The sequence below is a fragment of the Lissotriton vulgaris genome, chromosome 2_1, assembly GCF_964263255.1.
Source record: "Lissotriton vulgaris chromosome 2_1, aLisVul1.2, whole genome shotgun sequence".
In the NCBI taxonomy this organism is placed as follows: domain Eukaryota; kingdom Metazoa; phylum Chordata; class Amphibia; order Caudata; family Salamandridae; genus Lissotriton; species Lissotriton vulgaris.
In genome coordinates this window covers 215,578,922-215,603,182 of record NC_141687.1, presented here as the reverse complement: position 1 = coordinate 215,603,182, position 24,261 = coordinate 215,578,922, and the positions used below count along the sequence as shown (strand labels likewise).

The 24,261-nt window shown below is 46.7% G+C and overlaps 1 protein-coding gene across 2 annotated transcripts in view; it reads right to left on the bottom strand.

The window, feature by feature from the left end:
- Positions 1–24,261, bottom strand: part of SRRM3 (serine/arginine repetitive matrix 3) — a 354,881-nt gene that overhangs the window by 199,416 nt on the left and 131,204 nt on the right. The window contains exons 4-5 of one of the 2 annotated variants that reach the window (XM_086954780.1): positions 17,666–17,767; positions 3,726–3,860 (exon numbers count right to left, since the gene is read on the bottom strand). In XM_086954780.1, the coding sequence (XP_086810906.1) occupies positions 3,726–3,860; positions 17,666–17,767 (237 nt within the window). The remainder of the gene's footprint in view (positions 1–3,725; positions 3,861–17,665; positions 17,768–24,261) is intronic. The other variant, XM_086954781.1, reaches the window with a different exon arrangement.

The window sequence follows — 24,261 nt, the reverse complement described above, 5'->3', positions numbered from 1 at the left end:
TGGGGAAAAAGAGGGAAGAGAGTCTCCATGCAAGCGGAGACTGAGCTCCCGCAAAGCCAAAGGATTCCTAGCCACAAAGGTAACCTTATTTTTGGGCGGGAATCCGCGTCTCACTCGTTGTAACTTGGCTCACTCAAGAAGGCTATTCTCCTGGAAAATGCATGTGCTCAACAGCTAGCCAAGCAGCACCGCTGTCAGTAAAGAATGGAAAAGGTCCAAACCACAAGGTCTACTACTGTCAGCAGCTGAAGGACAACTACTGAGCGTATGACTCCTCAACTGGTCAATGCTAATGAACCCCTCATTGGTCACTCCTCTCCATTTTTCAAAAGTCTCCTCTATTAAGTGTTTGCATCTTCATTGCTACCAGTCCCAAAATGATCAGTACTGCCATCTCCTCAGTGGTCAGATCTGTCAATAACATCCTTGAGTTTCCAGAGTATAAGAGCTGCCAATTCTCTGCTGATCAGAGCCGTCCATTGCTGGATGGCCTGGGCTGTGATGCTGTGATAGTGATCAGATTTTAGATGAAGGTTCACAATAATGCCCGGTTAGAGAGGGAAGGGTTTTCATGCAAGCTCTGCTCGAATGCCCTGCAAATTGTTACTTTCCAATGTCAGCAGAGTCAGACAGAAAACGTGTGAAATCCAATGAGACCAGTGAAGCAACATTCAACGGGACAATACACACACAAAAGGGAACACATATTCAATTAGGATGAATTCCCCCGCAACAACCTCCAGCGGTAGCCACAGCACAGTCTTCAACAGGAATACAATAGTACATCATGAGAATCACATCCACAGCACTACAATGCGCTTAATCCCAGCCGATTAGTTCAATTAAATAACAATGTGCAATCCGTTCTGCTTGCTGGTGAATGGAGTGGGATTGCCTGCTTGTGTTTAATTGAGAAAGACTACTCGAGATGGCTGTGGTCGGCCATGTTTGCACCAGGGCTGAGAACCAGCTCTGTTTCCAGGGTACCACTGATTCCGGCTCAAGGGTGCTTCTGCTGGCAGGGTACTGTGACCTCCTCCAATCAGCGCCCGCTAAGGTTACATGTGTGTGACCTCCTCCAATCAGCGCCCGCTAAGGTTACAGGTGTGCCATGTGGTGAAGGGGCAGAGGCAAGTGCGGGCTATGAAGGGCATCAAGAGTGCAAGCATAATAGGCGCTCACTGGTACCATCTGCGTGTGATCTACAGTTCATAAACTTGAACCCTGGCAGGGCCAATGCTGCATTTCATCCTTTTAAAGTCGAATATTGGGGTACCATTAATTTGTGTGATAATAGCACCTGTTACAAAGTGCACTTAAACACGGCACAATGTGTGCTGTCACAATATGAGGCACACAGTCTGACAAAAGCACAAATGACAAAATAAAGTGCCCTTAATAGGAAGGATCTTGGGAAAGTAAGAAAATAAAGCAGATTCCTTAGTCAGTCCTTCTTCGGTTTCACTTTTGACAATGCTCACTAGTTAGTTCTGGGTTGTCGTGACGGCTGTGGACCAAATCATCTGCTTAACTCTCGAATGATATCACCAAGGAGAATACTGCATTACTCAGGGCCATCCAAGGACGGCGCGACCGGTGCAGCAGCACCTGGCAAAGACCTCAAGACGGGGTTCCGATCTTAGAAATAAAACAGGTTTAAATATCAAGATAACTTAAATGATTAATGTGCCTGCTGAAGAGAGCTGGAAGTTATGTCTTCTGGCATTGTTCCACTCATGATAAAGTAGCCCCGAGCGTTTATATGCCTGCTGCAAAGAACGTGTACCACACAAATCACCCAACTGTATTTTATGTGGATCGCTCAGTAAGTTACTGCTTTAGTCACAATTATCATTTTGTTAAATGCAGTTCATAAGATACATCCCTAGGGTAGCACAGTGAGCTATTAACTGTCATCAAAGAGCTGCTTGTAAACTGCATGGCGAGGCAAGGCAACTGGAATTTTTTGCAGGGCAGGGCCAAATTATGTGTCATGGGTGAGTAAATTATGCAGCAAGATAAGGCAAAATTTCCATCCTAATGTGACATATTTTATAACAGTATTACTTCATTATTACTTCATTATTTTGTCACTTTTAAATGTGATAACACTATCGGGGCATTGGTTCCACCTCATTAGTACCAATTTAACACCCAAATGTAGCAATAAGCAACCAAAAGGTGACCAGTCATCCTGGGCAAAGAGGCTTCAACTGCACGGCAACACGTTGCTGCAGTTTTAGCAACTTTTGAACTATTTGAGCTAGAAACTATTTTTTCTCGTTGGTAAAATCTGAAGATTGTGCAGAAGATTATGGATTACGTGGCAGATGCGGAACATCTATAATTATGTGATAAAAGTGGCAGCAGCACAATTGCATAATTCCAGTGGCCCTGGGTATAGATTAGAACATTATGTTCCCCCGCCAGTCTTTCATGATTCTATATATGCAATAAAAGGGTTCATTAGGGAAGAAATACATTCTTATTAGTAAAGATGCCACTGTGGTACGTTTAAAATTCCGAGTTTGTTCGTCTTAAAAGAAAATACACTTAAAATATGCTGCTTACTAGTATCGGTGATATGTGACTCCTGCACATTGTAATTCTCATTGTCTTATGTTACGTTTCCTATAGACATTTTTCACACACGTATGATTCACTGGCTCTTCCTAATATGTGTGTGCTTAGAAGTGCGCTAACAACCTTCACTGGTAATGGAAGTGCTATCAAACAAATTAAATGAATGTGAAAGGGGCTATGGAGAGAAGAGGGGCACCGATGGAATATAGTAGTGAAGGAATTTGTGGAAAGGAGGTATTTTTGAGGGGTGAGGAGGTGGTGGGTGCCAACGATGACTGTCTCTCTGGGCACCACCAACACTAAAGCCCTGGCTTTATTTCACCCTTGTAACAATAGGGAAAATTGTGACCACCCAGCGGGGGGCAGGCCTACTGACAAAAGAGGAGATTTTAATAACCCTGGGCGTAGTTCACGTAGTCCCGAAATGCATAGCTACGCGAAGTGCACTTCGCCCAACGCAAGCTACGCGAAATGCGTAGTGCGGTAGGGAAAATGCTGTTTGCACTAATTGCACAGTGCTGGATGCTTGTTCGCACTGTGCAATTATTGCAAACGGCACCTCGCACAGTGCAAACAGTAGTTTTCTGCCGCTCGAGTAGATTTGTACTCGAGCTGCAGTTTTCTCAACGCGGACTTCAGTTGCGAGCATACGCAACCACTCGCAATGAGGAACTTGACCTCCACGCATTGAGAATCTCGCTGGGAGGTTTATTTTCTACGCTCGCGATCAGCAACTTAATGGTGCTGATCGCGAATGAGGAAAAAGTCTCGCTGTGATGTCATTTTGCTCGCTCGCGGGTGCCAACTTGACGATGAGGACCGCGAGCAGGCAAAAAATGCCTGCTACGCTAAGCATTTTTGCACTGTGCTACGTGCAATTCGTGTAGCACGTAGTTGCGCAAACTCCGCAAATTACGCGAACGTAGCTTAGTCCTACGCCCAGGGTTAGATTTTAAGACAGGTCTAACCATGATGGCTGAAATAGATTCATAAACCTGCCCAATCATTGGCTTAGCTCAAACTTCCTGGTCTATCAGGGGTATTGCCCAGGCTGTAACTCTCTTATCCAATCAACTGTCAGGCCTCTGGAGCTGGCGGAGTCTACGCTCGGCGCGTGCGTGCAGGGCAGCCTGGCTGCTCACCTGTAGTCCCTGTGGCCGCTGTAGTCCCGGTAGCAGTCGATACGACAGCTGCACTCCACCGCGCACCCTTCTCCGAAAGGCGGGCACACCATGGCGCACTCCTCCGCGTGAGCAAAGCGCGGCTCCTCGATCACGCTGGCAAGACAAGAGGGAGAGGTTTGTATGTCAGACAGCGCATCACCAACACCCTACGCCAAAGCCAGGGATGCGGCCTAGGTTTTGTTTCACATGCTGTTCACTTGAGCAAGAGACATTAAAATCAATTAATGGAGGGGGAAGAGTGGATTAAATGGCGACTGGACGCTGTGCATGCTTTTCAGATTATTTATGCGCCACAAGACAACGTTTCAAAACCATAGCAGGGTATCTGGCCTCTTGAGCTTTGAAGGAACACTTTCGGGAAACATGTAATCTTTTAGTCCACGCACGCACGCACGCACACCCTTTCGCGCGCTCTCTCTTTGCGATTTAATTCAGTGCGCCAGTAAAATAACATTTTGCCAGCTGCTGCGCTCCCCATGAACTTAAAAACTGTCGAGCTCTAAAGGCTGCTACCTCGGCCACTGAAAGTGCAGCCTCTGCGCACGCTCAAACACACATTCTCGGGTGAAATCGGTGCCCTATCTCTGACTGTCGCTGACAGCTCCTAGTCTATTGAAGCAGCCTCTCCGAGATTTAGAAGTACCCCAACAACAAACGTGAAACGCCCGCAAGCCACCACACCACCAGAGCACTCGAGGAGTGCTTAGGCGCTGGGCTTTTGCTCAAGTCGTCGTTATTTTCCTATCGAAGCGCGAGTTTCAGCACCTAGAACAGAGGCGCTGTTTCCACCTCTGAACACATCAGCACTGTGAACAGCGACGCCTTCCGTCAGCGAGAGCCTGGCGCCGCTTCCACCTCTGAACACATCAGCACTGCGAACAGCGACGCCTGCCGTCCGCGAGAGCCTGGCGCCGCTGCCACCTCTGAACACATCAGCACTGCGAACAGCGACGCCTGCCGTCAGCGAGAGCCTGGCGCCGCTGCCACCTCTGAACACATCAGCACTGCGAACAGCGACGCCTGCCGTCAGCGAGAGCCTGGCGCCGCTTCCACCTCTGAACACATCAGCACTGCGAACAGCGACGCCTTCCGTCCGCGAGAGCCTGGCGCCGCTTCCTCAAAGGGACGCTAGTGAAGGCTTCGAGGTCTGAGCTCGCTGGGTGGCAAGAGGGCGACTCTAAAGTAAAACTATTCGCGAAATCATTTCACCTGCTGCTGTAGATGCACAATTTACGCTGGGCTGGCAGCAGAGAGGAGTCTTGTTACTTATGCATTGTAGGGGTCCTAGCATTTTTTCTGGTTTCTCCACACATTTTGACTTATTCCTAAACTCTATGGATACATGGGACTAACGTTTCCGGATTCATATAATTGGGCTCACAGATCAAAGGGAAACGTGTGCCAGTATGCCAGCTCAGTGCGTTGTGTGCCTGCTGCGGGCATCTGTGCAAGAAGTGCTAGTCACAAGCATCATACCCACCACAGAGCAATACAATGGGTAGCAGTGAACTGAGTACTGATTGCAGATAGGATAATACAGGGTACAAGCCCTAAAAAGGTAGTGGGAGGACTTATCAACTCAGGCGGTATGCAGGCGACATAATGGCTGGTGATATCACAGTGCGTGACATCACAGCTTGTAACATCACGGTGCCTGGCATCACAGGAAGTGGAATCACAACTCATGATCTTACAAGAAGTGACATCACACACACATTCTCGGGTGAAGTCGGTGACCTATCTCTGACTGTCCTTGCCAGTTCCTAGTCTATTGAAGCAGCCACACTGAGGAAATTGCAAATTCTGTCAATCCTATTTGAATTTTTTTCCCAAATGTAATTGGCTGATGAAAATGATTTTATGCAATCTTGAAATTCACGGGTTATTCTAAAAAAAAAATTTGAATTTCACATTTGTGAAAAACAAATCCACATTTTTGTGGTGGATCACCATGAGACATGGTTGACCCAAATGGAGACTATTTTAGAGATGCGAGGCTCCCTACGGCACAGAAAAATGTGCTAACAATCACAAAGTGGGTTACGGTCAGGGCTTTAAGTGAGATGCAAAAACTGGGGGTCTCGCAAAGGGGCGTGGCCAATGTAATTAAGGGCATGGCTTAAAAACACGTAAGCTAAAAATCTGTGCTTAGCACAGTGTGCCGCCTGACTTGTATTTTGCTGTTTGTGTCATTGCATCCAGATATATGATACAAGTAACATCATACCTACAATAAGTCAGGACTATTGGCTTTGTCAATGGTTGTTAGTTGCAGATGATAAATAAGCAGCAACTATGGATTGTATATAATATTGAAAAAGGTTCCACTTAGAGCCCTGGGGACACCACGACAATGTTGCTGCTCCTGAGTTTCAAAAAGAGAATGGAAATCCAGAGAGAAGATGACTCTCTTTAAAGGATTTCCCTTCCTCAACAACGCTCACCTGGCATGACGTCATGCCGTAACTTCTCCACTAGTGAGAAGTGAGCAGTGAGAGTATGCGCACATCGATGTGCCTGCTGTCACTGCAGTCCGGGAAAAAACAGACCGCCAGTGCCTGGGTGCAAAACAGAGCCTGAGAGCGGCCAGTTTTGAGGCCCCGTTTAAAAAACTGCCGGTGTTCAGCACCGGTGAGACCCGGCCCACTTAAAGCCCTGGTTATGGTAGTATTAGGTTAGTCAGGCTGTGCGGTACCATTAAGACATCAGGTTTGTAATCCCATGCGTTCCTTTTACTATCCGTTAACCCCTGGTATGCTAGTCTATTTAGCTTTGTAGTGAATAGGGTGACTAGATGGTTCGGTGGCACCGGTACACCGCTTTTCCATTCATGGTCTTTGGTTTTAGATATCATATCATCACAGGTGTTTTGGTCCAATTGCCTCAATAACAATGACTAAATCTCCCAGAATGCACCGATATGTTATATCAAAATTCAGAACTGGAAAAGTTGTGACCCAGGGACATATGGTCGAATGGTTACCCTAGCTGTTAACTAAAAAAACTCCCAGTATTCTTTCCTTATTTAAATATAGGACCAAAACTGGAGGTACGGGCCTGGTGGCAGCAGATGACTCCAGAGCGGAACCGGCCAAGGACGGAACAGGTAACGCGTCACAGAAAGCACCACTACGAAATAAAGATGAATGGCTGGTCAGTGTCATTGGTGGCTTCTTATCCTAAAGGCATTAGCCATACCGGGTGTCACTGGATGGTCACCCCGATGAAAGACCCGTTGAAACTGGGCACAGGGCGTCGAACATCCTCCCGGCGGCCACTTCTCAGTCATATCCTGACATTCTTTTATCGATCCCTGTTTTTTGAGTGCCAAAATCCATTTATTGATTTAGACTTCAGCGTGTTTTGTTGCTGAATACATTGAACTGAAGCTTCTAGCCCTTTTCTCGCCTCAATGATAATCTCTCCCTGCATCCAGGGCTCGAGTCAGGGTACCACGCGGGTGGACGGCATCCCCCCACTTATTTTACCGGATGGAACAACTGGACTTCACTCTTTGGCCCCTCTGGGACGAGGAGCTCATCACCTTTCGTGACGTCACTTCCTATCGTGACGTCACTTCCGGTGACAGCGTCCCCCCACTTCTTTTTTTAGGACTTGTGCCCTGCATGCATCAGCAGGCACGCCAGAGCCGCCAATCCTGGCGCATGCATCCATGCCATGTGCTCCCCTCTGCATCTCTCCGAGCCATAGCGCCTGTGATTGCAGCAGGACGGAGGTGGAGAGTCGGGAAGCGCCCCTGAGCTCGTCTTCATTGTACAGATCTGAAAGAACAGGAGATAAATAGAAATACAGCAGGGCCTGCAGGTGTGGTGATCGGTGATAAACCCACTCAAAGATTCAGGGGAGGGGGCACTCCAGAAAAGGGGGGCTTCTTTGAAACGAACTGGAAATGCATGCATTTCTCTCGCTTTTGTGTTTCATTTCTTGCATTTTTTTAAAGAGCATTTACCTCCAACAGCTGCCTTCGTTTGGATGCGGAGGAGTTCTCTGGCACTTCCTGCACATCTCAGGCTTTTTGAGAGCCAACTTTTTGTGTATTCAGCCCTCGTGCTGGACGGAAAGCAACATAACGTGGGCTTCTGCACGCATCCATCTCTACAAGTTCTTTCTGCCTCCAATGGGGTCGCCCAGCTGTGCCCAGGCAACAACAGGCAACAAGTTCTTTATTTTTCTGCAAACATTCCGTTCTGTCCGCTGTCTCTTAGACCGAGCCACAGCTGGCCCACAATGCACCACTGTAAATCACCGGGTTCGGGGCGGGCCATGAAGGGCACTGCTACATGACAAATGCTCATGGACCCTGTATAGGTTTCTGCAGATGATTCACAATGTTATTTTTAATTTTTTTCATTTATATAACACTTATGGCTATTGGTAACTAAGAAGGGCTACAATTTACACAAGGCTATTCACCTACAAGAACTACAGCCACAGTTCTCTACACATAAGACAAATGTAAATGTCAAGGTATTTGTAGAGCGCACTGTCACCAAGCGGTTTCCTGGCACTATTACTCATACCGCTGTGGAACCCCTCCTGGCTTTCCCTGTGAAGTGTCCACTCCTGGGCACCCCCAGGGTGAAGCCAGGCATCCTAGCGCTGTTGGGGCCGTTGTGGAGATTAAGCAAGCTATTGCCCAGAGTTGCAGCGTGGGACCCATGATTAGAATAGGCACTGAGGTGAGAATTATCAGGTCCGAGGAAATTGAGCCCAAGACCTGCCGAGGCGGAAATTGAACCCTGGTCCTGGGCCAGAATTCTGCATCAGGGTCTGCCACTCTAACCATTGAGCCACACTCCTCCACTGACTAAGACAGACTTGAACACCAGTGAATTCAAAATAAAGAATGGTATTAAGGATTTTCAAAAAATCCCACTCATTTGACTAAGAAGTGGGATGTATTGCAGCCTTTTCTGGATCATTTAATGCTAAGTGTATGTATTTATTTTTTTAAATTCCAACACACTACACCTTTTTGAAGTCAAATTAGTTTTGTCCAGTACTAAAGTCACACACAGACTCTAACATTAGTATATGGAACTTTAGTCATATAACTCCAATCATGCACATTAGACCGCTTAACCGCGGTGGCAATTCTGCCACGGTGGGGGGGTTTAGCGGAGTGGGCGGGGCCCATCGCCCAACGGACGTGCGCAGCACTACGAAGGTAGTGCTCACGACGGCCGCTGGCCGACAGAAGTATGGAAGGGGTTAAGCTCAAAACCACTTTGCATTTTGTTTCATTTTTTCTGATATTGCAAGGATGGCATAATGGCAAACAATATTGAGTTATGTGTTAAACTTTCAAAAACAGGGTCATACAAAACAACTGAAATGGGTCTTGGCTACATACACCAAAAATTCTTAGGATTATTCTTGGAAGAAAGAGAAAGAGTTAGAGGTAGCGGTAGGTAGAGAGAAAGGGAGAGGTAAAAGTAGAGAAATAGCTAACAGTGAAGAAAGTTGCCTGTCTCAGGGGGCCCTGTGGAAGGTTGGGGCCCTATGCAGTTGCCCACCTTGCCCATGCCTTGAAACGTCTGAGTGTTTGGTATTTGTCACATGTGTTGAGTTTGGTTGGGTCTGGTGCTTCATTTCTGGGTTTCTGCCGAGGTCCTTGACTGACAGTGCACGTGCTGGGCTTCCCCTCAAGCACCATGGCCCTCATGCGAGCAGGTGGAGAGTCCCTTCCAGGTCTGTCCAATCCTGAGGTCCTTGAAGGCTTCGAACTGCTGCTGGTGTCTTTGGCCTTGGTTGGTCACAGTTCTGACAACTCTTTAACGTGCCTATGTCTCGATCGCTCTTCCATGAAGCAGCCTCACAGCCGCGTGTGCTGCTCTATATCTGCTTATGGGGCGGTGGCTCCACCGACCCAGCATACCTGGCGAACTGCTTCACTACCTATAAATGAGGTCCTGGATTATACAAATAAGAGAAACTCCATCATATTCAACAGGAGCCTGAGTATGCCCTGCGTATTCCCTGTGTCGTCCTAAGGAATCTATGATCCCGTACCTGGCTCTTACTGGTCGTTCAGCACCATGCTGCTCAACAGCGAGGTTGGTAGTTTACTGTAAAAATATTGTGGGGAAAAAAGTCGATTGCAAAAAGTTGTGTCAAAGATGTTGTCTACTGATCAAATAGAATAAAAAAGTTGTGGCTACAAACAAAACAATGTTGTGCCTAATAGGGCAAATAAAGGTAAGTGTACTGTGAGCAGAGGGACGGGAGAATTCCCGTGCTAATGCAGAGAGGAGCATTTACAGTGAGGTGAGGAAGGTGGAGGGGGACTTGTAAGGGGTTACTTAAGGTTTCAGGGAAAGATAGTGTTAAGGGTTATTAGAAGATTGGAATGTTGGTACCTCCATTGAAAAAAATGGAGTGCTCCGGGCTTATAATGGCTGGTATAAGCCCGGAGCTCCAACATTCCAATGATTGTCTTTGTTCTCAGCTGTGGCTGTGAACAAAGGCTTCAGGGACCCGAGGGGATTTCAATCCCCTTTGGTCCCTAATGCTTTATTTTATTTGTTAGAACATTCTGCCCTCTAGTGGCAGAATGTTCTAATAGCCTTATAGCCCTTCGTAGCAGGGCTATACCGGCTTTTAAAGTCACTCTGCTTTGTTAAAGTCCCTCGCCTTAGGCTCGGGCCTTTAACGCTGCAGCAGGCCTTTAACAGCCGGTATAGCCTGCTACGGCAGGCTGTAGTAAGGGGTTGGCAGGGTTTTAGAGATTGGTAGCATTGAAGGGTAGGTATCGGCTTTTAGGTTTCAGCTACCAGTAGCATTAAGGGGTAGTAAGGGTTTTAAGCGTTCAGGGATTGGCAGTGTAAAAGAGCAGTAAGGGATTGGTAGAATTCAGGGATTAGTTAGGTTGAGGGATATTTGGGACTTTTAGGGTTCACAGAAGGGTAGCACTTAATGGTGTTCAGGGCTACTTGTATTCAGAGTTAGGTAGCATGAAAGGGTAGTAAGGAATATTTAGTGTCAGGGAAGAGTAGTGTTAAGGGGCAGCAAGGTTTTTTGGCTTCAGAGAACAGTATCATAAAAGAGAATAAATGTTTTTTTAGGTTTTAGAAGGATAGCATTACTGGATAGTAGGGGGTTTATGGTTCAGGGAAGGGTAGAGTTAAGGAGGTCATTTGGATTTCTTAGGGATCATGAAATGTTAGATTATGCTCGTAGATGCTCTTTAATGTCATGTATAAGTTAGCATTCGCTACGCCATTTTCTTTTATCAGGCGCCATTTTATGTTCTGTTCGAAACTAATCCTGTTTGATTTCAAGAAATGCCTCTTTCTAACTTTAGTTTCTGTAACGAGGAATTCTTCGTGCCAGTGAATAGCTTTTCCTCAATAAAGAACCTCTCCCACCTGTCTGGCAGCCCAGGGTGGAACAACCTTGAACGTGCTCTGAGCTGTGCAAGATATGAGAGTAGAAACCTTTTGTTTCTATTTATGCTGTTCACCCACATCTGTTGGGAAAATTCCACTGTGGGTGTTTTATTAGTGAAGCATACAAAGTAGTGTAGGCACAAAGGTGCTGCTACATCCCCAAATGAGGCACTCCAAGGGTGGTCATGAAATGACTCCAAAGGTTGTTGTTCAAATATTGTAATTCAGATGTTTATTCGTAATTCAAAGTTTTTCATGATCTTTTCAATGATATTAACAGCATATCAATCCAACATGTGGAAATTCCTTAGGTAAACAATAAGTACAAACTCCTCCTATGCATTTCGGGCGTGAAGCCCTTGGTCACGGAGAGCTGAAAGGAAGACAAGTCGAGGGTCAAAACGGGGGTCAGGGAAAGAGTAAAAAACTACTTGTTAAAGTGCCGATCAATGAAGGAGTGTGTAATTATTAAAATGAAAAGGAGTGGGTCCGAACGGTGAGTATAAGGGTAGGATAGGGAGTGCGGCGGTTAGCAAGTAGGGGCGGGGAGTGTGTAGGAAAGTTATATCGTGTGAGGGTAAAGAAAAGCGGTTCGTGAGCTCGGTCGCGAAAGCTGACCGATGGGTGATCTAACTTACTTCATGTCCGACCGTAGCGGTACGCTACTTCAAAGGGGTTGCAAGAATGCTCGGCAACTCGGTGCTGTCGACGAGGGTTAGCTAAGGGGTGAAAAGGGGTGGTGATAAACTCTGGTGATGACATAGAAGATGGACTCATGGGAACAGGGTGAAGCAGGAAACTAAAAAGAGACTAAAGTGCAGGGAAGGTGGGGCCATCTTGGAATGGGGACGGCTGGAATGAGGGTGATAAACAGTGCGTGATAAACATGAATGAGCAATAAAGAGCAATGGGAGATGTTTACAAATAGCAGATATTTAGAAATGGCTACAGTGTTTCAAGGTGGATAATTACAAATAGCAACTGTATTCAATTCGATCATTAGGACCGTGTGGTCTAAGAGTCTGTAAGCGATATATCCATTCAAGTTCTCTTTTGAGAAGGAGTTTATGGTTGTCCCTTCCTTCTGTTTTGATGATCATTTCCAAGACGATGAATTGGAGTTGTGCGATGGTGTGGCGAGCTTCCAAAAAGTGCATGGCTATGTTTGATTTGTCATGTTTCAAACGAATGTTAGATTTATGTTCATTCAACCGTGTCTTTATTTTGCGTTCAGTTTTCCCAACGTATAATTTGCCACAGGGGCATTTCAGAGCATAAATCAAATTTGTAGAATCGCATGTGGCGTCTACTTGGATCTTGATAGCGTGGCCTTTCATGGGGTGCCTGATTGTGTTACCCTTGATGATGGAATTGCAGTGGTTACAATTTAAGCATGGTTGAGTTCCTTTATGCTGTTTGGATGTCGGGGTGGGTTTGGAGAGAATTTCTTTTATGTTCATGCTTCTGGTATATGCGAATAGTGGAGGATTCTTGAAGATGTCCCCGAAATCGGGTTCCATTTGTAGGATTGGCCAGTGTTTAAGAATGATTTTTTTGAAGGTGGTACTGGTGGATGAAAATTTGGAAACTAGAACCATGCGTTGTTGATCTTTTTTAGAGGTTTTGGAAAGACTTTCTTGTCGAGAGATTTTAGATACTCGGGTTTGGGCCTCCTTGAGGATGTGTTCTGGGTAACCTCTGTTCAAAAAGCGGTTGTGTATTTTTTGTATGCGGGTATCCAACATGTGTTCGTCTGATACTATACGTTTGACGCGTAACATTTGGGAAAATGGCAGATGTTTTTAAGTGAACCCTGGTGGAAACTGGTGTAATGTAAGGTGTTATTTCTGTCCGTACTTTTTCTGTGGAGGTCAGTAGTTAATCCATTTTGGGTGACTTTGATGTTTACATCCAGGAATGTGATTTCTGTGTTACTTGTTGGCCAGGTGAGCTTGATTCGTTCGTCCTTGGTGTTTAGTTCATCGAGAGCTTGGTTGAGAGACTCTTTGGTGTCGGTCCAAATTAGAAACAGGTCGTCTATATATCAGACGTACATTTTTATTTTGTCATGAAAAGTAGGATTTTGGTATATATGGAGATTTTCAAAATGTTCCATATAGATATTAGCATACGTGGGAGCAGCGCAGTTTCCCATAGCCATTCCAGACAGCTGAAGGTACCATTGGTTGTTTTGTTGGAAGTAACTATGGTATAAGGTATATACCATTAACTCCATGAGGAAGGATTGCATGCTCGCATCAATGTTACTATTGAGAAGGGCTTGTTCGATGGCTTTGATGCCTCCTTGGTGGGGTATCGAAGTGTAAAGAGAGCTGACATCGGCAGTGCACAGTGTTAACGAGTCATTGACGTTGATTTTGATTTTGGACAATTTGAGTAAAAAGTCCGTGGTATCTTTGATGTAACTGTTAGATTGGGTGACAAGTGGTTGAAGGTATTTGTCAATAAATTTGCCAGTGGGTTCGTGTATGGATCCTTTGGTGGAAACAATGGGTCTGAATGGAGGGTTATGGAGATTTTTGTGTATCGAAGGCTATCAATTGACCTATTCGAAAATCTAGTTCGCAATGATCTATCTAAAATCAATTTTAAAACAAAACTGAAACATCAGAATCTCACCACCAAAGACCGAGACACTCTTAAAGCGTTGGCTAACAACCCTTCGATCAAATGCGTCAAAGCAGACAAGGGCGGGGCTCTTGTCATCATCAACTCCACCATGTATACCCAACGGCTACTCGAACATATCCAGGATACGACGGTCTATATGCCACTCGACAAGAACACCACCAGGGAATTTCAGAACATCTTAGTGAACATTGTGACCACAGAACATCGAGCCGGTATCATTGAAGATCGGACTAAGAATTTCTTGATACAAGAACATCCTAGGAGCCCCACAATACACATGAGTCCAAAAATACACAAAAATCTCCATAACCCTCCATTCAGACCCATTGTTTCCACCAAAGGATCCATACACCAACCCACTGGCAAATTTATTGACAAATACCTTCAACCACTTGTCACCCAATCTAACAGTTACATCAAAGATACCACAGACTTTTTACTCAAATTGTCCAAAATCAAAATCAACGTCAATGACTCGTTAACACTGTGTACTGCCGATGCCAGCTCTCTTTACACTTCGATACCCCACCAAGGAGGCATCGAAGCCATCGAACAAGCCCTTCTCAATAGTAACATTGATGCGAGCATGCAATCCTTCCTCATGGAGTTAATGGTATATACCTTATACCATAGTTACTTCCAACAAAACAACCAATGGTACCTTCAGCTGTCTGGAATGGCTATGGGAAACTGCGCTGCTCCCACGTATGCTAATATCTATATGGAACATTTTGAAAATCTCCATATATACCAAAATCCTACTTTTCATGACAAAATAAAAATGTACGTCAGATATATAGACGACCTGTTTCTAATTTGGACCGACACCAAAGAGTCTCTCAACCAAGCTCTCGATGAACTAAACACCAAGGACGAACGAATCAAGCTCACCTGGCAAACAAGTAACACAGAAATCACATTCCTGGATGTAAACATCAAAGTCACCCAAAATGGATTAACTACTGACCTCCACAGAAAAAGTACGGACAGAAATAACACCTTACATTACACCAGTTTCCACCAGGGTTCACTTAAAAAACATCTGCCTTTTTCCCAAATGTTACGCGTCAAACGTATAGTATCAGACGAACACATGTTGGATACCCGCATACAAGAAAGGCACAACCGCTTTTTGAACAGAGGTTACCCAGAACACATCCTCAAGGAGGCCCAAACCCGAGTATCTAAAATCTCTCGACAAGAAAGTCTTTCCAAAACCTCTAAAAAAGATCAACAACGCATGGTTCTAGTTTCCAAATTTTCATCCACCAGTACCACCTTCAAAAAAATCATTCTTAAACACTGGCCAATCCTACAAATGGAAACCGATTTCGGGGACATCTTCAAGAATCCTCCACTATTCCCATATACCAGAAGCATGAACATAAAAGAAATTCTCTCCAAACCCACCCCGACATCCAAACAGCATAAAGGAACTCAACCATGCTTAAATTGTAACCACTGCAATTCCATCATCAAGGGCAACACAATCAGGCACCCCATGAAAGGCCACGCTATCAAGCTCCAAGTAGACGCCACATGTGATTCTACAAATTTGATTTATGCTCTGAAATGCCCCTGTGGCAAATTATACGTTGGGAAAACTGAACGCAAAATAAAGACACGGTTGAATGAACATAAATCTAACATTCGTTTGAAACATGACAAATCAAACATAGCCATGCACTTTTTGGAAGCTCGCCACACCATCGCACAACTCCAATTCATCGTCTTGGAAATGATCATGAAAACAGAAGGAAGGGACAACCATAAACTCCTTCTCAAAAGAGAACTTGTATGGATATATCGCTTACAGACTCTTAGACCACACGGTCTTAATGATCGAATTGAATACAGTTGCTATTTGTAATTATCCACCTTGAAACACTGTAGCCATTTCTAAATATCTGCTATTTGTAAACATCTCCCATTGCTCTTTATTGCTCATTCATGTTTATCACGCACTGTTTATCACCCTCATTCCAGCCGTCCCCATTCCAAGATGGCCCCACCTTCCCTGCACTTTAGTCTCTTTTTAGTTTCCTGCTTCACCCTGTTCCCATGAGTCCATCTTCTATGTCATCACCAGAGTTTATCACCACCCCTTTTCACCCCGTAGCTAACCCTCGTCGACAGCACCGCGTTGCCGAGCATTCTTGCAACCCCTTTGAAGTAGCGTACCGCTACGGTCGGACATGAAGTAAGTTAGATCACCCATCGGCCAGCTTTCGCGACCGAGCTCACGAACCGCTTTTCTTTACCCTCATGTGATATACCTTTCCTACACACTCCCCGCCCCCACTTGCTAACCGCCGCACTCCCTATCCTACCCTTATACTCACCGTTCGGACCCACTCCTTTTCATTTTAATAATTACACACTCATTCATTGATCGGCACTTTAACAAGTAGTTTTTTACTCTTTCCCTGATCCCCGTTTTGACCCTCGACTTGTCTTCCTTTCACCTCTCCGTGACCAAGGGCTTCACGCCCGAAATGCATAGGAGGAGTTCGTACTTATTGTTTACCTAAGGAATTTCCACATGTTGGATTGATATGCTGTTAATATCATTGAAAAGATCATGAAAAACTTTGAATTACGAATAAACATCTGAATTACAATATTTGAATAACAACCTTTGGAGTCATTTCATGACCACCCTTTGAGTGCCTCATTTGGGGATGTAGCAGCACCTTTGTGCCTACACTACTTTGTTTGCATATTTCCGGTGTTTTTGTCGGAAACACCTCCCAAGAGTGCACCCAAAAATTAATACCTTTGTTGGAATTTTGTTTCACACCTCAGCGGTGCACCTCCAATCTTCTTTTCTAGTCATTATTAGTGAAGCATACCACCCAGGGGAAACCCTGGTGGGTGAGGGGACTCTAGAAAAAAAAATATTTCTGGAAAGAGGATTTTCATACAAGTTCAGTGAAAACCTTGTTCTTCCCCACAGTTAGGTTTTTATTCTGGTATTCCAGATTTTGTGAAAATTCATTCAGGTAGGAGGTCTAACCTAACCTCAACCTCTATCTCCCCCCATCTTTTGATTGTGTTTTATAAGTTGACCATGCAATGCATATAACATATCCTTATGCTTACAGTTCCTCAGTACCCTCTGTAGTACTCTCTGAAGACTGTGCAGACTGATCCCTGCTCTGAGCGTGTATAATAAATGATTATTGGTGTATTTTCTCCACTGTTTCTCTGACTCTTCATTTAGCATGGAAGGCTGAGAGGTGGTCCGAGGCGGCCATAAGTGGGTCACTTTCAGGAAGGGTAGCAATGAGAGGAAGCAATGGGATTTTAGGCAGAGGGTAAAGTAGGGTTAGAGGGCTTTTAGGGCTCAAAGAAGGGTAGTACTAAGAGGTAGTTCAGGGTTTTCAGTGTTCCTGGGTGAGAAGTATTAAGGGATACTTAAGGGTTTTACTTGGGTACAGTTACATAAATTAAACAATACATGTAATAAAACAACTTTCAAAATTTGACATTTTTGGAATTATCATAAGTACTAATGAAGGACACAAAATTATTAAGTCAACATTTGCAAGTCACCTTTCATGTAGTCGAGTTTATTACAAACAAGTAGTTTGCGCTATATAAGCACTGATCCGTACATACACATACAATCAACAAATCTCAGAGAACGTGAACCCGTAAGTATTATGCAGAGGAGACGTGCTTTCTCTACATGGGTGTGACTGTTGCAGGTAGTGATTGCGACATCACATTGATGAATGTAGTATTGAATAATGCTGGACATTTTCTGTTCAATGGCTGTGTCTGTGTGTGCTGCTGAAATGTATATGTTTACTGAAACAATGGTACTTCACTTACATCTGGCGTCCATGCTGGTCCTCGCGTGTCAGCACCCCCTCTTTCTCCATCAGCATCTGTCGAAAGGTGGCCACCTTCTGCCGGATATCCTCTTCGGAGTAACTACAATGTAGGAATGATTACAGGTTAAGAACAAGTCTGTTATGCATGGTATTCAATAAGGCCAATTATGTATGAAAGGATAGGATTTGAGGGACCCTAAAAAGCACATTGTTTGTGTCCATTGAGATTGTCCATAAGAATGTTAATACATTGATCAGAGAAGTCATAAAAACCTTTAGATAAAAGTGACTTTATGAATAATGCCAATCAACCATGGGCTAAGTGCCATCCTTGCAGGCAGAGACAAATGCTACACAGTTTAAAATCAGTAGCCTAAATATTCCCTTGATTGTCCAAAACGAATCCGTTTTTACAATTCTGAATCTATTGGAATGATACTTAATCCGATCAGGTCACAAAATGTCCACCGGTTGCCCATTTTGGAAAGGCTCGAGCTCAAACAACATCTTCCTAGCCCAAAAATCAATTTCATAAATGAGGCGCCCATGTCCTCAGAAAGAAGTGCCAGCTGCACCAACTCCACTACGACCTTAGATCCTGCATTGAAGGTTCACATTATTAGATTTCTATTTTTGGAGACTCCTTTCGATCAGTGTTAGGAGCCAATCTCTGGAACTGCTTGCCTCGACATTACCCTTGACAATCAAAAGTTCCGCAAACTCCTGATGGCCCGCCTGATCACCGACTCCTTCTATCCCTTGCCTCCTGCTCCTGGTCCGCTGCTGTCCTCTGCTCTACTCTGCTACCCTGCTATCTGACAGGGTTCTAGTTGCTGATCTGCGATCTCTCCTCTTCCTTTGCACGTCCGCTGTCTGCAGACCCCTGAAGCTGGAGCCCAGAAGCATATTCTGTCTAAATAGAGAGCCCTGAATAAATCAATAACATTTAAATATCAGGCACAACCAATTACTGCTGGCAGTAAGCAGAGGTGTGTGGTGCAGTGAAAATGCAAGGCACACATACTGTTCCAGACACAGGAACAGTTCCAGGATGTTCACCATTCAAAATAGCATTTCAAAGATGGAGCTCCCTGCATTCACGAAAACAACGAAGATAGCTTTCTGTGCAAGGACCAACATTCAAGCGCTATCCAACAACGTGCACTATGGGGTGACCTGTAATCCTGTTCTGCCCATATATATGGACTCACGCATGCGATAAGATGTAGAGTTGGTGGAATTAAAATCATGAAAGATCCTTCTTATGGTAAGACAATCATGGCGACCCTCCCTGGAGTGCAAGCCAACAAGCAGACCCAGCACACACTGCACCACAGCATCAAGATCCGGGCTGCAGAACAAAGCAGCACGGACACCTACCCTACAAAAGATACAGCTTACAGTGAAAACTAGCATGAAGACCCATCATACAGTACAGCACGCATGAAAGATCCATCTAAACTAAGACAATGATGGAGACCCACCCTGGAGTACAAACCAACACGGAGACCCAGCACATAGTGCAGGGCAGCATGAAAGATCCTTCTAAACTAAGGCAATCATGGAGTCCCACACCGAAGTACAAACCAACACGGAGACCCAGCATCCAGAGCAGGTCAGCATCAAGGTCCAACCTCTAGAACAGTGATACTCGAAGTACGGCCCAGGGCCGCTTGTGTTTACATTCGTTGACCTTTACACGCGCCCCCCCTGGTGAACAGCAGCACGAGCTTCTGTTTAGTTCCTGAGTACTAACTTTATTAACATGCAAATAAATGCGTTCCCGTTTATTTAAACTCTTTTAGACCTCCTCACACACTCCCTGACCCACCCAGACCCCCTATTGCCACCCTGCTGGCATCAGTTCAGCCCTTGGTCACACCACAGACTGTACTTTGTGGCCCCTGGGGAAATGTTTGTGAGTACCCGTGCTCTAGAACAAACCAGCATGGACAACTACCCTACAGAGCAGCATAACGATACAGCTCACAGTTAAAACCAGCACGGAGACCCACCCTACAGTGCAGAAAAGCATGAAAGATCCATCGTACCACAAGACAATCATGGAGACCCACCCTGGAGCGCACGCCAACAAGGAGACCCAGCGTACAGTGCAGCACAGCATCAAGATCCAACCTGTAGAACAAAGCAGCATTGACAGCTACCCTACAAAAGATACAGCTTACAGTAAAAACCAGCACAGAGACCCACCCTACAGTGAAGAACAGCATGAAAGATCCTTCTAAACTAAGACAATCAAGGAGACCCACCCTGGAACACATGGCAACATGGAGACCCAGCACATAGTGCAGGACAGCATCAAGATCCAACCTGCAGAACAAACCAGCATATATACCTACCCTACAGAGCAGCATACAGATATTGCTTAGAGTAAAAACCAGCATGAAACCCCCTCTACAGTACACACCAGCATGGAACCCACCCTACACAGTGCAGCTGGATGAGTATGTACCTTACAGTGCCGAACAGGAATGAGAATACTATACAGCACTAAGCATCATCATGATCCCTGGAGTAGGAGACCCATCTGGGTGCAGAGCAGTACAAAGACCCTCCTACAGTACTGAGAGGCCTGGAGACCACTGAACTGTACAGCACTGACTGAGGCTGGTTCTTCTGCACCGAGCTGTGGAAGACCAGCTCTACAGTACAAGCAGCGCAGAATACAGAGCGGCACTCAGCATTACCCGACAGGACTAACCAGCATGAACGGCTTCCCTGCAGTACAGACCAGCATAGACACTAGATGAGGGGTAGAGAGCAATATGGAGACCCTGTACATGCGGAGGACAGTGGAGAATCGTCCAGAGAGGCAGAGAAGTACAAGACGCTCAGAAGTACAAGACGCTCGCAGAGATCAAAGATGAACGGATGCCCACCCAGATGTGAGAGCTGTAGAAGACCCTCATACAGAACAGATAGGCACGGAGACCCACCGAGGGGTGAAAGCAGTAAAAGACCCTCATACAGAACAGAGAGGCACGGAGACCCACCCAGGGGTGAGAGCAGTAAAAGACCCTCATACAGAAGAGAGTAGAAGGGAGACCCACCCAGAGGGGAGAGCAGTGGAGCAGTAGAAGACCCTCATACAGAATAGAGAGGCACGGAGACCCACCCAGGGGTGAGAGCAGTAAAAGACCCTCATTCAGAGAGGAGCACGGAGACCCACCCAGGGGTGAGAGCAGTAAAAGACCCTCATTCAGAGAGGAGCACGGAGACCCACCCAGGGGTGAGAGCAGTAAAAGACCCTCATACAGAACAGAGAGGCACGGAGACCCACCCAGGGGTGAGAGCAGTAAAAGACCCTCATACAGAACAGAGAGGCACGGAGACCCACCCAGAGGTGAGAGCAGAATAACCTCATACAGAACAGAGCAGCACAGAGCCCCACTCAGAGGTGAGAGCAGAAGAAGACCCTCATACAGAAGAGAGCAGCAGGAAGACGCGCCCAGAGGTGAGAGCAGAAGAAGACCCTCATACAGAAGAGAGCAGCATGAAGACCCACCCAGGGGTGAGAGCAGTAAAAGACCCTCATACAGAAGAGAGCAGCACGAAGACCCACCCAGGGCTGAGAGCAGTAAAAGACCCTCATACAGAAGAGAGCAGCTTGGAGACCCACCCAGAGGTGAGAGCAGAATACCCTCATACAGAAGAGAGCAGCACGGAGACCCTCCCAGAGGTGAGAGCAGAATACCCTCATACAGAACAGAGCAGCAGGGAGACCTGCCCAGGGGTGAGAGCAGTAGAATACCCTGATACAGAAGAGAGCAGCAGGGAGACCCATGCAGAGGTGAGAGGAGAATACCCTCATACAGAAGAGAGCCGCACAAAGACCCACCCAGGGGTGAGAGCAGAATACCCTCATACAGTAGAGAGCAGCACAGAAATCCACCCCGATGGGAGAGCAGTAGAAGACCCTCATAGAGAAGAGAGCAGCACAGAGACGCACCCAGAGGGGAGAGCAGTAGAAGACCCTCATACAGAAGAGAGCAGCATGGAGACCCACTCAGAGATGAGAGCAGTAGAAGACCCTCATACAGAACAGAGCAGCGTGGAAACCCACCCAGGGTTGAGAGCAGAATACCCTCATACAGAAGAGAGAGGCACGGAGACCCACCCAGGGGTGAGAGCAGAATACCCTCATACAGAAGAGAGCAGCACAGAGACCCACCCAGAGGTGAGAGCAGAATACCCTCATACAGAAGAGAGCAGCAGGAAGACCCACTCAGAGGTGAGAGCAGTAGAAGACCCTCAAACAGAAGAGAGCAGAACAAAGAACTGCCCAGAGGTGAAAGCAGTACAAGACCCTCATACAGAAGAGAGTAGCACGGAGACCCACCCAGAGGTGAGGGCAGAATACCCTCATATAGAAGTGAGCAGCACGGAGACCGCCCACAGGTGAGAGCAGTAGAAGGCTGCCACAGCACATGCTGGTCCGGCAGTAAGGGGATGTGAGCTGCTTAGGGACATTCTCCTGTTCCTGCTGCATTGCCGCTCTCTTATTGGTGCCAATGAAATGCACCATAGCCTCATCACAAAGCATCTCTGCAGAAGGTGGGAACGCTGCCAAGGTCTCGTCTGCATGAACAGGCGCAGTGCTCTCATTAGGTTTATGTGTCTGGAGGAGGGAGGAGGGGAGAGACATATCCTTCTCTAGCTCGGTAGCTGATGAACATGTGCAAAGTAGCCGGGCAGAGAAAACATCCGTCTTCCTTTGGTGGGTCCACATGGATGATGCTGAGCTGTTGGATTGCTCTCCAGCTCCCTGCAGGCAGACCCCCGCCGGTGACTGCCTTCTGTCTCCTGCTGCTGCAAAGAGCAGTGTGCAGCCTGCGATGCAACCTTGCTGCAGTTTCATGCAGGTCTCAGCCTGTGACTGTCTCCTGCCGCATCTTCCTTCTGTCTCCTGCTGCTGCACAGTGCAGTGTGCAGTGTGCAGCCTGCGAGGCAACCTTGCTGCAGTTTCATGCAGGTCTCAGCCTGTGACTGTCTCCTGCCGCATCTTCCTTCTGACTCCTGCTGCTGCACAGTGCAGGTCGCAGCCTGCGATGCAACCTTGCTGCAGTTTCATGCAGGTCTCAGCCTGCAACTGCCTCCAGCCGCAGCTTCCTTCTGTCTCCTGCTGCTGCACAGTGCAGGTCGCAGCCTGCGATGCAACCTTGCTGCAGTTTCATGCAGGTCTCAGCCTGCAACTGCATCCAGCCGCAGCTTCCTTCTGTCTCTTGCTGCTGCACAGTGCAGTGTGCAGCCTGCGAGGCAATCTTGCTGCAGTTTCATGCAGGTCTCAACATGCAAGTGCCTCCAGCCACAGCTTCCTTCTGTCTCCTGCTGCTGCACAGTGAAGGTCGCAGCCTGCGATGCAACCTTGCTGCAGTTTCATGCAGGTCTCAGCCTGCAACTGCCTCCCACTGCAGCTTGCTTATTTCTCTAGCTGGCTCATAGTGCAGGTCGCAGCCTGTGACGGAAACTCGCTGCAGTTTGGTGCAGCTCTCAGTTTTCAATTGCCCCCAGCTGCAGCTTGCTTATTTCTCTTGCTGCTGCACAGTGTAGGTCGGAACCTGCGATGGAACCTTGCTGCAGTTTGGTGCATGTCTCAGCTTATGACTGTCTCCCGCTGCAGCTTCTTTCTGTCCTTTGCTGCAGTTTTGTGCAGGTTTCAGCGTGCGACTGCCTCCTGCTGCAGCTTGTTTCTGTCCTTTGCTGTAAGTTTTGTGCAGGTTTCAGCCTGCGACTGCCTCCTGCTGCAGCTTGTTTCTGTCCTTTGCTGCAGTTTCATGCAGGTCTCAGCCTGCGACTGCCTCCCCCTGCAGCCTGTTTATTTCTCTTGCTGCTGCACTGGGCAGGTCGCGGCCTGCGATGGAACCCCGCTGCAGTTTGGTGCGGCCTCATCTTATGACTTCCTCCTGCTGCAGCTTGTTTCTGTCCCATCTGCAGCAGTTTGGTGCAGTTCTCAGCCTGCGTCTGCCTCCCCCTGCAGCATGTTTGTTTAGTTTGCTGCTGCACAGAGTGTAGATCGAAGCCTGCAATGGAACCTTGCTGCAGTTTAGTGTAGGTCTCAGCCTGCGACTGCCTCCCGCTGAAGCTTATTTATCTGGCTGGAGTTTGATGCAGGTCTCAGCCTGCGCCTGTCTCTTGCAGCAGCGTGTTTATTTCTCTTGCTGCTGCACAGTGTAGATCGCAGCCTGCAATGGAACCATGCTGCAGTTTAGTGTAGGTCTCAGCCTGCGACTGTCTCCTGCAGCAGCGTGTTTATTTCTCTTGCTGCTGCACAGTGTAGATCACAGCCTGAAATGGAAACCTGCTGCAGTTTAGTGCAGGTCTCAGCCTGCGACTGCCTCCTATTACCGCTTATTTATATAGCTGCAGTATCATGCAGGTCTCAGCCTGCGATGGCCTCCAGCTGCTTTTTATTTATCTTGCTTCTGTTTAGTGCAGGTTGCAGCCTGAGACTGCCTCCTGCTGCAGCATGTTTATTTATTTTGCTGCTGCACAGTGTAGGTCGCAGTCTGCAATCACACCTTTCTGCAGTTTAGTGCAGTTCTTAGCCTGTGATGGCCTGCCGCTGCAGTTCAT